The following is a 15,056-nucleotide window of genomic DNA, read 5'->3' on the forward strand; positions in this document are numbered from 1 at the left end:
TGGCTCAAGTGGTAGAGCGCTAGCCTTGAGCTGAAGAGCTGAGGGACAGTGCCCAGGCCCAGAGTTCAGGCACCATGACTGGCAAAAAAAAAAAAAAAAATTACATAATTAGGGTGAAAAGGGACATATTTCCAGGAAAATTTTTTGAAATCATTTTTTACATTTAATTCCAAACATATGCAAGTTGAGAGTACAGTGAATAGCCATATTGCTACCACCTAGATTCTATTATTAATTTTGTTGCTACATGTCCTCTTTTTCTCCCAAATTAATTTCTTTTTTTCTTTTTTCTTTGTTGGTTGGGGGGCTTGAACTCTGGGCCTGGGCGCTGTCTCTGAGCTCTTCAGTTCAAGGCGAGCACTCTACCACTTGAGCCACATCACCACTTCGCCCCCAAATTAATTTCTATCAAGTGTGTGTTTGTGTATTTGTGTGTGTGTGTGTGTGTGTGTGTGTGTGTGTGTAGGTGTTGGTCCTGGGGCTTGAACTCAGGGCCTGGATGCTGTCCCTGAGCTTTTGTGTCATGGCTACCATTCTGCCACTTCAGCCACAGCACCATGTTCAGCTTTTTGGTAGTTAATTGGAGGTTTAAAAAAAAAAATTCTTCTAGCCTTTTCCTGCCTGGGCTGGCTTCAACTCTACTCCTTCAATCTCCGTCTCCTGAGTAGCTGGAATTACAGGTGTGAGCCACTGGCTGAAAATGGTTAGGTTAGAGCATGAATATTACAAAGACTTGTGTCTTAATCCTAATGATCTAACCTTTTAGAATTCTCAGTGAGTTTAACCAAGTCACAATTAATTTGGGGATTTCTTGTGAATCAGAGGCACGTGGTAGCAAGAGGGGATGCACTGGGATTTAGCAGAGTTGGGGGGCCGAGCCTTCTTTCCCCACCAAGAACGCTGGGCCTCCACCTCCCATCTACACTGTGCGTGGGTTGAGAGAAGTCATCTCTCATATTACTTCTGACCCTGTAACTAGAGGTCCATTGCAAATATTATTGTCATGGCATTTCAGGTGGAAGAAACTGATGAGCCCGTTAAATATTCAAATAAGAAGGAAAACATCTGTTGGCGTGGAAAAATGATTATTTCCTAAGCTACTGGATAAAACACAGCTGCACTGGCAGTTTTAACACTGTTTTCTTGTCAATTTTTGTTCTTTCAGGAAACCTGACAGAAACCTCAACCATCTGGAACTTAGAAACTCATTTGGGGCTGACTGCGGCTTCTAGAACATTCAGGTGTTCAGATGGGAGAATGTATCCGACAGGCACCAGATGGAGTCTCACACAGATACAGGGCTTGGGCTGTGACTCTTAACATCCTCGAGCGGTGATTTGCTGCCTGGTCAAAGAGCAGTTGCTGACTGTGGCGTCTAATAGTTGCACGTGTTTGTGGTCATCGTGTGAAGCTGCAGTGGTGAAGCAGCTCCTATGGAGAGGAACTTCCAGTGATTTACAAGTCTCCTGACTCTCTGGGATTAGGGTTTCAGATGGAGTCCTCATTTCTGTAGCCCCAACCATCTCTGTAACACCTTCATCATTAACACTGCCATTACTAGTCACACACACTGCACCTGCTCCCCGGGGACTTCCTGCAGACAGAGCACTGAGGGGGAATCCCTAGCAGTGGTTCACCTTTGCAGCCGACAGAGGGAAGCTGCTTACCAGCATGGGCTGGCTTTCTCTGAAAGTTTTGTTGGTGGGAGTGAGTTTCTCTGGATTTTTTTACCCTCTTGTGGACTTTGGGATCCGTGGGAAAAAGATGGGCCAGAAACCAAATATCGTGATCATCTTGGCTGATGATATGGGATGGGGTGACCTGGGAGCAAATTGGGCAGAGACAAAGGACACCCCCAACCTGGATAAGATGGCTTCGGAAGGAATGAGGTGAGTGTTGAAGATGCCAAGCTCACATCTCTGTGGATGTCTCCACCCAGTTCTTAAATCATGTGGCTGCATGTTGTTTTATTACTTATTCATCTGGTTTAAAACCAGCTTGCCAGCATGAAGAAAATCATCCATTATCTACCCATCTACCCATCCATCCATCCATCCACTCATCCATCCACCCACTCACCCATCTATTTTTCCATTCATTTATTCATTCACCCAACCATTCATTTACCCATCCATCCATCTATCCATCTATCCACCCCACTATCCTATCTACTCTACATATCCATCCATCTGCCTACCCACCTACCTAATCCATCCATCCAACCTATGTGGAGTGTACAGATACATTAGAAGCTGGAAGTACAGAGGTGGACAAGACAGAAATCGTTGCCTTCAAGTTACTCACTTGGCAGAGGAGACAGGTTAAACGGCATGTAAGAATTGCAATTGAGCCGGGCACTGGTGGCTCACGCCTGTAATCCTAGCTACTCAGGAGGCTGAGATCTGAGGATCGTGGTTCAAAGCCAGCCTGGGCAGGAAAGTCCGTGAAATTCTAATCTCCAATAAACCACCAGAAATCCATAAGTGGCGCTGTAGCTCAAGTGGTAGAGCGCTCGCCTTGAGCTGAAGAGCTGAGGGACAGTGTTCAAGCCCCACGACCGACAAAAAAAAAAAAAAAAAAGAATTGCAATTGAGTCATAGATAATTTTTTTCCCTTTTCAAGAGAAAAGTAAGAATTTTACAATGGAGTCATACATGAGTCTGTGTTTAGAGTTCTTGGAGTTTATAAAGGGGAGGATGAAGAACTCAGCCTGATGGCTCGGGGGAGAAAACTTTGAAAAGCAGCTGAGAGCCATGGGTGCACATGCTCGTTTGTGAGTGGACATGATGAATGAACAGTTAAGATGCACACGACCACTATAGAGTTGAGGTTGCATGTCTATGGAGTGGGACTGGAACGTTTCCCTGCTTTTTCCACACAGATGGAGAACAAGTGTCAGAGCTGGCCAACATCTACATTTAAAAAAAAATTGTTTTTTTGCCTTGAGACATTTTTGATCCTCCTAACTCAGCCTCCTGAGTGCTGGGATTACAGGCATGCGTCACCAAGCCCAGTTGACTTTTGTGTTGTTTTTCTGGCTGATGTGGATGAGTTGGCCAGTATGGATTCCATCTGTGTTGTATTACTATATGACTCCATTTGGGTTGGGAAATCATTCTAGCTGCTCCGAATAGCCCATGGAGAATCTCTATAGAGTTGCAGCCACTTGCAGCCCCAAGCTCAGATCTTTTCCTCTGAGGTAGACACACCTGGGTAGAAAGATAGCCACATCTGGTCTCTATCGCGTTCAGCCTTTTTTTTTCTCACCTCAGTCATCGTGAACTTTCTTGGATCACTTTCTCTGCTTCCCATCCTTTGGAGCCTTTTTGTAGCCCTAAGCTCTGTATGATCTCACAACCTGGATTTCTTCACCCTCTATCTCCCAGCTCTCTTGCATTGTCATTTCCCCGTGGCGGGCCTCACCTAGGTGGTGAGCTCATCCTGTGCACTGTTACTTCCTGTTTCACTGATGGCTGCTCACCACGTAAGACCCTGACTCTTGGGCTCCTCAGAGCCGGTATCCCAAGGTACCTCAGCTGTACCCTGACCTTGCAGCGTCTCAGGGTGATGGCTTTCAACTTTGTCTGCCTGTGTTCGGGTGAAGCTGCCTCCCTTCCCCCATCAGATTGATCAGAACATCAAATTCAAAACATCAGAATGTGACCTCATTTGGAAAGTTGGTCTTAATAAATGCCAAGGATTTTCATGATATCATAATGAATTTAGGGCAAACCACCTAAATCCAACGACTGGGGTCGTTATCTGCCAAAGGGTGGACACAGAGACACAGGGAGAAAGTAGAGATGGGATTGGCTGTGTTTGTACTAAGAACTGTGGCAGCCACCAAAAACGGCTAATGTCTTCATTTCAGACTTCTGGCTTTCTGGCTGCCCAGTTGTAATTTGTTACGAGAGCAGCACAGACACACAGAAAACGCTCCTCTTTCTCTGAGCTTCAAGAAGGAAAGTGCAAGCCAGACACTGGTGGCTCACACTTGTCATCCTAGCTATTCAGGAGGCTGAGATCTGAGGATCAGGGTGAAAAGCCAGCCCAGGCAGGAAAGTCCATGAGACTCTTATCTCCAATTTGCCTCCAGAAAACTGGAAGTGGCACTGTGGCTCACAGTATTAGAGCACTAACCTTGAGCCAGAAAGCTCAGGGACGGTGCCCAGGCTCTGAGTTAAGGTCCCATGACTGACACACACACAAAGAAAGAAAAAGAAAGAAAGAAAGAGGAAAGTGCAGTATCTCCCACCCTCTTATATTCCTGACACAGGCACAGGTTCTCTCACATGATGAACAATGAACAGAACCGTTCATCAAGAGAAATGGACTTCGGAGCTGGGCATGGCAGTGCATGCCTTTAAACTCATCCCTGGGAGATGGAGGCAGGAGGATCTTGAGTCTGAGGCTGGTCTGGCTGCTTTGTGAGACCCCCATCTCATAAAACAGTAGCTTTAGGAACTCATGGTCTTAAATGAGATGTCTCAGATTTTGGACACGGAAGTCTTTCCTGGGGAGAGAATTAATCCTCACTGCACTTACGCCATTGTCAAGAAGGACCGCTTTCAACGTCAGCAGGCTAGGGGAGAGACAGGCCTTATATTTAAGCTGGGTTTAGATCTCTGTCCCAGAGATTCTCCCATTCAGAACATCATCTTGAGCAGAAGGGGTACCTCAGGGCTCAGGAGCAAACCCGGTTTGGTAGGCTCCCCTATGTGAACATACTCTGTCCGTCTGAGCCTGTGGTGGTGGCCAGGTAGACAGCTGTCCGGGCCTAAGGTCGATGGTTTTGCATTCTGGGCCTTGTAGACAGGAAGGCCAGGCTTGCTGTGAGGTCTGGTCTCTCCTCTGCGTATTCCCAGGAACCATGGCTTTCAGACATGAACTCATTGCTAAGTAGGGTTTCGGCATGACTTGAGAAAAATGCCTTTTTTTTTTTTTAGCATCTTTGAATGGACTCTTTTTTGTTGGTTGGTTTTATCAATACTAGTGCTTCAACTTAGGTCCTGGGCACTGTTCCTTAGCTTTCTTGCTCAAGCCTGGTGCTCTACCATTTGAGCTTCAAGTTCTACTTTTGGCCTTTGGGTGATTAATTGGAGATAAGAGTATCACTGACTTCTGCCTGGGCTGGCTTTGAATCCTGATCATAATATCTCAGCCTCCTATGTTGCTAGGATCACAGATGTGAACTTCTGGGGCCTGGGCCGGCCTGGTTCTTCCTGGTTATGTGACACTTGTTACCTACCCTTGCTGAGCCTCAGTCTGCTCATGTGTACAGTGGGATGAGAAGAGCAATCTCCGTGACAGGCTTACCGTGAGGAGGAATTGCAGTACATCACCGCACATCAGTAGAACTGTCTAGCAAATGTCTCATGGGAGAGACGAATAACCAGTGGTGAGAGGTGGTCTTAGCCAGCCAAACCCACTTGCCACTCAGGTGAAATGTGTGCCTGGAAGACTCAGTGTGCAGCTGCCAGTGTCTGGTGATTACTTGTGTGCATGGATCAGCAGTGTCTCCTCTTTGCACCTTGCTCTCCCTCCCTCTCCCCCAGCTGAGTCATGCCGATGCCGATGCCAACGTAGCTGCCTCTAGAAGCTCTAGGCACCGTGTCAGAGGTCAATAATCTTCACCACTCAAAGGTCACTGGTGCCCAGGGATTTGAGGCTGCTTCTGAAGAGGCCTTGGAGAAGAATGAACTGAGCTGTCGATCCAGCCAAACACCTGCCTTGACTTGTGCTTTCAACGTTGGCTTTTTTGGCAGGCATGTGGCAGCCCTCTTGGGACACTTGGTTTTTGTTTTTTTTTGCAGCCACTCTGCTGTCTGGGGTGAGTTTGCAGTGATCTATAGGATGGCAGGTACTCAGCTGACTCACTCTGCTGGCCACTGGCCAGGTCTTGCTTTCTAGCGCATACTATGGAAGCAAGGACAGAGAATTTTTTTTTTTTGGTGCTGATACTAGGGGTTGAACTCTGCCTGGGCACTGACCCTTAGCTTTTTTTTGCTTAAAGCTGGTGTTCTACCACTTGAGCCACAGATCCACTTCCAGATTTTTGCTAGTTAATTAGTGATACGAGTCTCTTGGATTTATCTTGCCTGAGTTAGGCTTTGAACTGTGAGCCTCAGACCTCAGCCTTGCAGAATAGCTCAGATTATATCAGTGGCTGGGTCTTTTCTTTTTTCTTTTCTTTGGTTGGTCATGGGGCTTGAACTCAGGGCCTGGGTGCTGTCTCTGAGCTTTTTCACTCAAGGCTAGTGCTCTTCCAGTTTGCTAGCAGTCAATTGGAGATAAGAGTTTCATGGACTTTCCTGCCTGGGCTGGTTTTGTGTCACGATCCTCAGATCTCAGCCTCCTGAGTAGCTAGCATTATAGACGTGAACCTGTACAGCTGGTACAAGTTCATGAGTCTTATTATTTAGCCCAAATTGGCCTCAAACAGGATCCTCCTGCCTTGGCTTCCTGAATGCTGGAATTATAGGCATACACCACCATGCTTAGCTAGAAAAAACATTCTAAAGGAGACTGGTACTGGAGAGAGGAAGACCTTCCCCCATCATGTAATCCTTCCACTTCAGTCTCCCCACACTGTGCCCACCCCCACCCCCATAAGGCAGCTTAGGTATAGGACTGAGAGGATTCCCATTTGGAGAAGCCTTCATTTCCTCTGACCTTCACTCTTAACACTGAGTTGTTGGCTTTGGGAGTTTCCATTCTATCTGCTCTGTGTACCATCTGCATTGTGGGACAGGCGGCTTGGCATCTTTGTGCCTTGGGTAAATAGGTCAGAAGAGCATGAAAGTTGTGTATCGCCTACCTGCCAACTTGGGCAGTGAGCACTCAACAAATAGGAGGGCTTAAGAGATGGGAAAACACAGTGACTGGATGGTAGCTGACCTTGGAGAAGAGAAAAGGAACTGAATTACTAACTGGCAGAGCCTTGACGTCCCTACCAAGTTCCTGTTCCAAGTAGCCCATCCACTTGGCTGTTGTCCATTCCTCTATAGGTCTTCCAGAGGAGTCATTCTTCAACAGTGAAGCTTTCCTGAGGTGGCCATGAGGCAAATGCTGGCAGGCAAATGAAGACAAGAATGTAGGAGGCAGCTGGGCATGGTGATACACTGTAATCCTAGCTGTAGAGGTAGGAGGATTGGGGTCCAAATACAGCCTGGGTGAAAGTATAAAACCCTACCTGAGCCGGGTACCAGTGGCTCACACCTGTAATCCTAGCTATTCATGAGACTGAGATCTGAGGATCATGGTTCAAAGCCAGCCCAGACAGGAAAGTCCATGAGACTCTTATCTCCAGTTAACCACCAGAAAACCAGAAGTGGCGCTGTGGTTCAATGGTAGAGCATTTGCCTTGAGCTGAAGAGCTGAGGGACAGCGCTCAGGCCTAGAGTTCAAGCCCAATGACCAACCAAAAAAACCCCCAAACCCTACCTGGTGATGGGGAGCGGGGGGGGGAGGGGGAGGAAGGGCTTAAAGTGTGAGTAGCTGAGTGCCGGGCTCAGCAGTAGGGCCCCTAGCAAGGGCAAGGTTGTGAGTTCAAATCCCTGGTACCTCCCCCCAAATGCAGAAGGGCAGATTCTCTTATACATCTCAGAACCTAGGCACCTTTATAACAACTAGTCAGAGTACCTGGCTTTGGGGGCAGATTTAACCCATCATCTAGGCATTGGTCACTGGTAGGAAAGGGAAGGTCTTGGTGTTGGATTTTTCACCTTCTGATTGGTAAAGCTCAGACAGAGAATCCATGTTAAAGACTCTGTGGTGTGGAACAGGAGGAGAAAGACAAGCCTAGAGGAATGCATAATGGTTATCTATATGGTCCTAAGCTGGAATCTAACGGTAACCTAGGAATTAGCCAGATAAAGGAGAGAAGAGTATGCAGACGGGGGAAGGCAGGAGTGAAGGATCTGGAAGGTCCTTGCATTTAGCCTTCCCCCTGGCAACACATCCACAATCCAAACAATCACTTTGCTTTCCTGGGGGCTTGCAGGAGAGCGCAAGGCTGGGCCAATGGCCGGGCAACTGGGTGGAGCGCGTCATGGGCATGCTTATAGTTTGGGCTTGGTCTTAAAGGTAGGTAGGGGGCCCAGAGAGACTGAAGACCTTGGGCTACAGCTGATGGAATGTTCCAGTGTACTAGGGAAGACAGAGGGCACATTATAGCATCCTTTTGAACTTTCACTTAGCGTCCTCATGATGGAGAGAGATGCCTGTGCTGGTGGCACCCAGGTGCCTGTGTCTTACTGGAATTCACATTGTTCCTGCTTGGCTTTTTTGCTCAAGGCTGGCACTCTACCACTTGATCTACATCTTCGCTTCTGCTGCCTTTTTGTTGGTTAATTGGAGATAAGAATCTCTTGGACTTAAAAAAAACAAAACAAAACCTGGGATGGCCTTTAACCATGATCCTTAGATCTCAGCCTCCTGAGTAGCTGTGATTCCAGGGGTGAGTCACCAGTGCCTGGTTTAAAAGCCAATGAATTTTAAACTCTGTTTCACTCTCCCTAGCCTTTAAATTATGAATAGAGCCAGAATCATTTTTATTCTGGTCACATAGTAATTAAGAGAGTTACCACATGAAGCATCCTCCTCTATTTTTTTTTTAATTCTCTGTATATGAAAGCCGGCCATACTTAATTTTGCAATGTTCTGTCGCTCCGGGGCTCTTTAGTGGCAGTCTTTCCAACCAACCTCTTCCCTGGCTCTTAGGATGTGTAATTTATGCAATGGCAAGTTGCTTTGGTTTCTGTCTGGCCGTGTCTTAATTTGTGCTGATTTTCTTGTTACTGTCTGGCCTTGCATTTCTAGCTTTGGTCCTTCAGATTTTAATGAGGACCCCTGTTGGTGAACCGGCCTGAGCCTGCCCAGATAGATTTGGGGGAAAAAAACAACAACAACACAAAAAGCCCTTTCCAAATAACAAGGCCTTGTTAGCTTATTAATTAGTCCCTGTGGAATAGAGACAGTGCCAAGAAGGGGGAGTAGAGGTGTGTGTGTGTGTGTGTGTGTGTGTGTGTGTGTGTGTGTATGTGTGAGTGTGTGTGTATGCATGTGTGTGTATAATACACAGGTTAGTTCTAAAGGGAGTTTGATAGAGGCTTTCCAAAGATCTGAAAATAAAGGGAATAAATTGCTTGTGAGAGTTTAGCTACGAACTTTAACATACCATGGGCAAGCAACTCAGGCCCCAGAGCATTTAGCTTAAGTGATTAGGTGAAAAAAACGGGCCAACAAGTTTTTTTCCAATCAAATAACCCGAGTTTCTCTCCAACAGAAATTGCTAGAGTAGTCCTGGCCCACCAAAGCACTGTGCTTCCGACTAGGAGTTTGAACCTCTAAAGCCCATCCTTATAGAATGGACAATCTGCAAGGTAGCTGTGTCTTGCTGGAGAGATGGGATATAGTCTCCCCAAGGAGCTGAGAGGCATTAATCCTGCCCAGGGAGAGCCCACACACGGGGAGCAGAAGGAAGGACATTCAAGTAAGGTATTCTTGGCACTGCTGAAGGTATCAGGCAGCTGTAACAACAAACCCACAGACTGGATGTCTTAAGTGACAAACATTTCTCACCTTTTGGGAGGGAGAAGTCCGTGATCAGAGTGCCAGCATGGGTGGGTTCTAGTGAGGCCCCGCTTCCTGGCTTACGGATGACCACCTCTCACTGTCCCCCTCCATTGGCCTCCCCTAAAATGTAAACTTATCCTGCATTTTACCCACCCCCGCCCCTAGCATAGCCTACCCTCCTCTTCTGGCACTGCCTCTATTTGGCAGGGATTAATTAATAAACTAAAATGGCCTCGTTATTTAGAAGGCTTTTCTTTCCCCTCGATGCTGTTTTCATAAGGCAAAGAGAAAGAGCTGTGGTCCTTTTTTTCCCCTTCATGAAGACTCAGTTTTCAGGACCCATTCTAAATCTAATTAACCTTCCAAGAACCCCACCTCCAGATACCAGCACATTGGTGGCTAAAGCTTCCATACTGAATTTTTAGGGAATACAAATATGTAATCCACAGTAGTCAGAAATAAAGAAATAATGGTGTTTTTGAGTATTACAGACCCTTTGTCAAAAATCAGTCCAGCCAGGTACTAGTGGATTGATTGATCATGCCTATAATCCTAGCTTCTCAGGAGGCTGAGTCTGAGGATCGTGGTTTGAAGCAAGCCTAGGCAAAAAGTCTGTGAGACTCTTTATCTTTAAGCTCTAAAAAGCTGGAAGTGGAGGTGTGACTAAAATGGTAAAGCACCAGCCTTGAGTGAAAAAGCTAAGAGACAGCACCCTGGCCCTGAGTTCTAGGATAGCCCCAGTATGGGTTTGAAAAAGAAAAAGAAAGAAAGAAATTAATCTACAGTGGACAAAAGCCCTGTTGCCTGGTCCTGTAGCATGAATGAACTTCACCCTTACAGAGGCAAACTTTGGGCTCTGATTTCCCATGTAACGTGCTTAGGAAGAAAGCTTGTTGACTATACTGACACTCCAGTTCCAGTGTGAGTTGGGACATGGCCTTGCTGTGTCTTGCTCAGTGTCATGTGGGTTATGTGCTCTCTTGTGTGCTTGAGTTAGGCTCTCACGATTCACATCACCACGAGTGAATCAGAACCTTCCATGCTAATGTCAGCTCCCATGACGTGATGATGGCCTCGTTGCCACCTGGGTAATGGCCATCTTGTAATGGTCTGCTAGTTCAGCTTTCCCTCAGATGGCTCTGTAGTGGGGAAGACTTGGGTTGAGTCGGCCTAGGTTCAGATTCTAGCTCTGTCATCTACTGTCTACAATCGTGGTAGTACAATGATTAGAAACAGTGGTGTAAGATCGCTCTGTGTCACACCAGCCATGTGAACTTAGGCTAGTATTTCAGCTCTCTGTTTCTGCGTTCTCATCTCTAAAATGCTCTGATACTGCCAGAGAAGTGTCTCCCTTCACCATGAGAGGGCCGTGGGATTGTTTCACTGGCTCTACAAGTCAATGGTAAGGCTCATCTCTAGGGAGACAAGGAAAGACTTTGTGACAAGGGTGAGGTATGGGGGATGGGTAGGAATTTGGAAGGGATGCTGAGGGACCAGCAAAATTGAGCTATTGAGCTACTATATTGTGTGGGGTGTGGGGAAAGTTGGGGTTCAAGATCTTCCAGGAATAAGAATTCTACTGGGTAGAGACTTCGGCCTTGTATAAGGTGGTTATTAGTTACTTAATGCTGCTATGATGACTCCATGTAGTTCACTGGTGATAAGAGTCTCACGGACTTTCCTACCCAGGCTGGCTTTGAACCACAATCCTCAGATCTCAGCTCCCTGAGTAGCTGGGACTACAGGCGTGAGCTACTAATACCCAGCTCATTGCTTTTTTTCTTTTAGCTTCTGCTGGCCCCAGGAATTCCTTGGCTTTTGACAGCTTGCCATCTTCCCTCTGTGTGTCTCTGCTTCTTACCATGACACTATTTTTGGGCATCTCACCTCTCCTAACAAGGACACTGGTTCTATTGGATAAAGACCCCACTCTACTCTGGTGTGACTTCATTGGAACTCACTCATCTGAGGTACTGGGAATTTGAACTTCAACGTGTCTTCTTCTCCCTCCTTCCCCCCTCTCTCTGTCTTTCTCTCTATCTTGTGCTGGTTACTGGGGTTTGAACTCGGACCTTGTGTTTGCTTGTCTTCTATGATACTGTTGAGCCATGGCTGGTTTTCCCTGGTTGTTTTTAGGCTATGGTTTTGCTTCCCACTCCAGCAGCTACCTGCACTGCCTACTTTGAGACTTCTTGTTGTCGCTGGGATCTCAGGCTTGCGCCACCACACCCAGCTTTCCTCAGCAGAGGTAGAGTCTTGCAGATTTCTCTGCCACGATCCCTCCAATCTCAGCCTTCCTTGTAGCCACCATAGCAGGCACATGGACTATGTTCAGCTATAGGTTGAGAAGGGGATCTCATTAACTTTTCTGCTTAAGCTTGCCTCAAAATGCTATCCTTCTTGTGCTCAGCCTCCCGAATAATTAGGGTTATAGGTATGAGCTACGAGTACCTGGCTTGAATTCCAGCATATCTTTCTTTTTTTTTTTTTTTTTTGTTGGTCATGGGGCTTGAACTCTGGGCCTGGGCACTGTCCCTCAGCTCTTCAGCTCAAGGCGAGCGCTCTACCACTTGAGCTACAGCGCCACTTCCGGTTTTCTGGTAGTTTATTGGAGATAGGAGTCTCACGGTCTCTCCTGCCCGGGCTGGCTTTGAACCGTGATCCTCAGATCTCAGCCTCCTGAGTAGCTAGTATTACAGGCGTGAGCCACCAGCGCCCGGCTCAGCATATCTTTCTTGTGAACTGCATACATCTTCACCCTTCTGTTAGATTGGAGCCTGGTTAATGGGAAGGCTTCCGTTGCTTTGTATGCTGCCTTCTTCCCCCCACCCCCCGCCCCCAGATAGCTGGGTTGTAGTTGGTTGAACACCACCAACAGATCTAGGTAGAAGCGATGTCCATGTATCTGTGGGGTGGCACTGTGATCAGCAAAGGGAAGAATGCCCTGTGGCGTCTTCATATCTGTGTGTCCTTCCCCCCTCCCCCCCCCCCCCGGACAAGTCTGCAGAGAGCCCAGGGAAGCAAGCAAGCCAATGGCAGTGGCACGTCTGTCCAGCCCAACCAGAAGAACCAGGCCTCACCAAGTAGAGGAACCAGTCCTGGGGCTGCAGGGGAGGTGGCAGACATGCTGTGACTATTTAGGACCAGAGGGCGGGCATCACACAAGCAGACAGATCTGTGGATCTCAAGATAAGGGGAGATAAGCCAAGGGCAAAGAACGAAAGGCCTCCTCCAAGAGGTGAAATTTGAACTGGGGCCCAGTGGTCAGTCACATAGAGACCAGAGCAAAGTGTCCACACACACACACACACACACACACAGGCCTGAGGCAGGAATAAACTTGGGGACATTCTAGAAAGAAGAGAAGGGAGTGGCTGGAGGGGAGCAAAAGCTTTGGGAAGCATGAGGTTGACCTTGGGTGATGGGATCCAGATTGGTATTAAACAAGGACATTAGTGCTATTTGTACCTCTACCAAGGCTCCTGGGGATGTATCCGGCTTGGGGCTCCAGTTGGGTCCAGGCCCCAAAGGTTTTCGTTGTGGTATGCTGAGGAGATCACTGCCCCTAGAGTTGTGCAGAGCCAGCTCCCGACAGTCTTGGAACTCCCAGTGGCCTGGGCCTCCCCTGCCTCACATGGGCCAGCAGGAATATTATTATCTCAGGTTGGTAGAGGAGACACAGCCGACTTAGCTCTAATACATCTGAGTGGATAGCGATGGAACCCGGGCTGTGTCAGATTCCCCCTAGAGGGGACTTTTTCTCCCTTCCCTATTAGTGGACTCCAAGGAACAGGGTAGACTTTGATAGGACCTTCACTACTCTTGACTTTTCTCAACTCCAGGAAAACTTAAAGACTTACTATGAGTGACAAAATAGGACCCGAACTTCCAACAGACTAGGGGAGGCATCTGCAGTTCTTTTGGCAGCCAGCCCAATCATGTGTCAAGTTTGTCTTAAAGCACACGTTTTCTAAGTTGAGCCCCAGTGGCTCATGCCTGTAATCCTTGCTACTCAGGAGGCTGAGATCTGAGAATTGAGATTCAAAGCCAGCCCCAGCAGGAAAGTCTGTAAGACTCTTAACTAAGCAGCAAAAAACCCAAAGCAGAGATATGGCTCAAGTGCTAGAATGCAGCCTTGAGTGAAAAACCTAAGGGACAGTGCCCAAACCCTGGGTTCAAGTTCCAGTATCAGCGTACACACAAAAAAGACCAACAGTGATTTCTTCCCCAACTCTGGAGAAGTCTAGTGGGCTACAGCATGAACTATGATTTAAGTCCTGGTTGATGCTGTTATGCTTGCTTTATGGACATGTGGTTCAGGGAGGGGCACAGAGACTGAACTTAGAAGAACCTTGCTTTGAATTGGATGCTTTACTGTTGCCATGTTGTGTGTGTGTGTGTGTGTGTGTGTGTGTGTGTGTGTGTGTACTGGAATTTGAACTCAGGGCATTGCTTTCTTGCCTGGCTCTTTTGCTCAAGGCTAGTGCTCTGATAAGATTCTCATAACCTTTTTTTCCTAGGCTGGCTTTGAACCTTGATCCTCTCAGATCTCAGCCTCCTGAGACCATGTTTGTTAGCGTTTGAACATGGGGTCCTGCCTTTTCATTTTTCCCTGGGCCCTATAGATTGTGGAGTTGATTCTGCTGGCTTGTATAAAGAGATGTCACTAGTAAACTTGAGCTATCCATTTGGAACAAAAACTTTAAACCAGAGTCAGCCCAGGGAGCAACAGTTGCTCATAGAGTAATGAGACCAGTTGGGAATGGGAGTGAAGAGGGTCAGTGTGTTTCTATCTCAGGGAATAGGCCAGGCTTGGAAATGATTTTGTTTAGGGAACTAAGGTATGAGCCAGGGCTGGGATGTTTTGGCAATTATTTTTCTGGTTGTGGGGCTTGAATTCTGGGCCTGGGTGCTGTCCCTGAGGCTCTTTAGCTCAAGGCTTGTGCTCTACCACTTGAGCTATAGCACCACTTCCAGTTTTCTGGTGGTTTATTAGAGATAAGAGTTTCACAGAAGCTGGGCACTAGTAGCTCAGGCCTGTAATCCTAGCTACTCAGGAGGATGAGATCTAAGGATCATGGTTCAAAGCCAGCCCAGTCAGGAAACTCTGTGAGAGTCTTATCTCCAATAAACCACTCAGAATATGGGAAGTGGTGAATGGCTCAAGTGGTAGCCTTGAGCTGAAGAGCTGAGGGACAGCCCAGAGTTCAAGCCCCACAACCAAAAAAAAAAAAAGAGTCTCACAGACTTTCCTGCCCCAGCTGGCTTTGAACTACAATCCTCAGATCTCAGCCTCCTGAGTAGCTAGAATTACAGGCATGAGCCACTGGTGCCTGGCTATGTGTTGGCATGCTAAGGACAACACTTGCTACTGGTCCTCAGAAGGTGCTTAGATGTTGATCTTGCAACATCAACATCAGGGGTGTTGGCCTTTGCACCCATAGTTTGGTCTGGGTAATCCCTGCAGGCCTAACTCCTGG

The 15,056-nt window shown here is 47.3% G+C and overlaps 1 protein-coding gene across 2 annotated transcripts in view; it reads left to right on the top strand.

The window, feature by feature from the left end:
- The window catches only part of Arsg (arylsulfatase G), a 112,973-nt gene that overhangs the window by 42,687 nt on the left and 55,230 nt on the right, over positions 1–15,056 (top strand). For both annotated transcript variants that reach the window (XM_013037898.1, XM_013037899.1), the window contains exon 2: positions 1,166–1,889. In XM_013037898.1, the coding sequence (XP_012893352.1) occupies positions 1,672–1,889 (218 nt within the window). In that variant the 5' untranslated portion in view covers positions 1,166–1,671. The remainder of the gene's footprint in view (positions 1–1,165; positions 1,890–15,056) is intronic.

This window comes from Dipodomys ordii, unplaced genomic scaffold (genome assembly GCF_000151885.1).
Source record: "Dipodomys ordii isolate 6190 unplaced genomic scaffold, Dord_2.0 Scaffold7, whole genome shotgun sequence".
NCBI classification, from domain to species: domain Eukaryota; kingdom Metazoa; phylum Chordata; class Mammalia; order Rodentia; family Heteromyidae; genus Dipodomys; species Dipodomys ordii.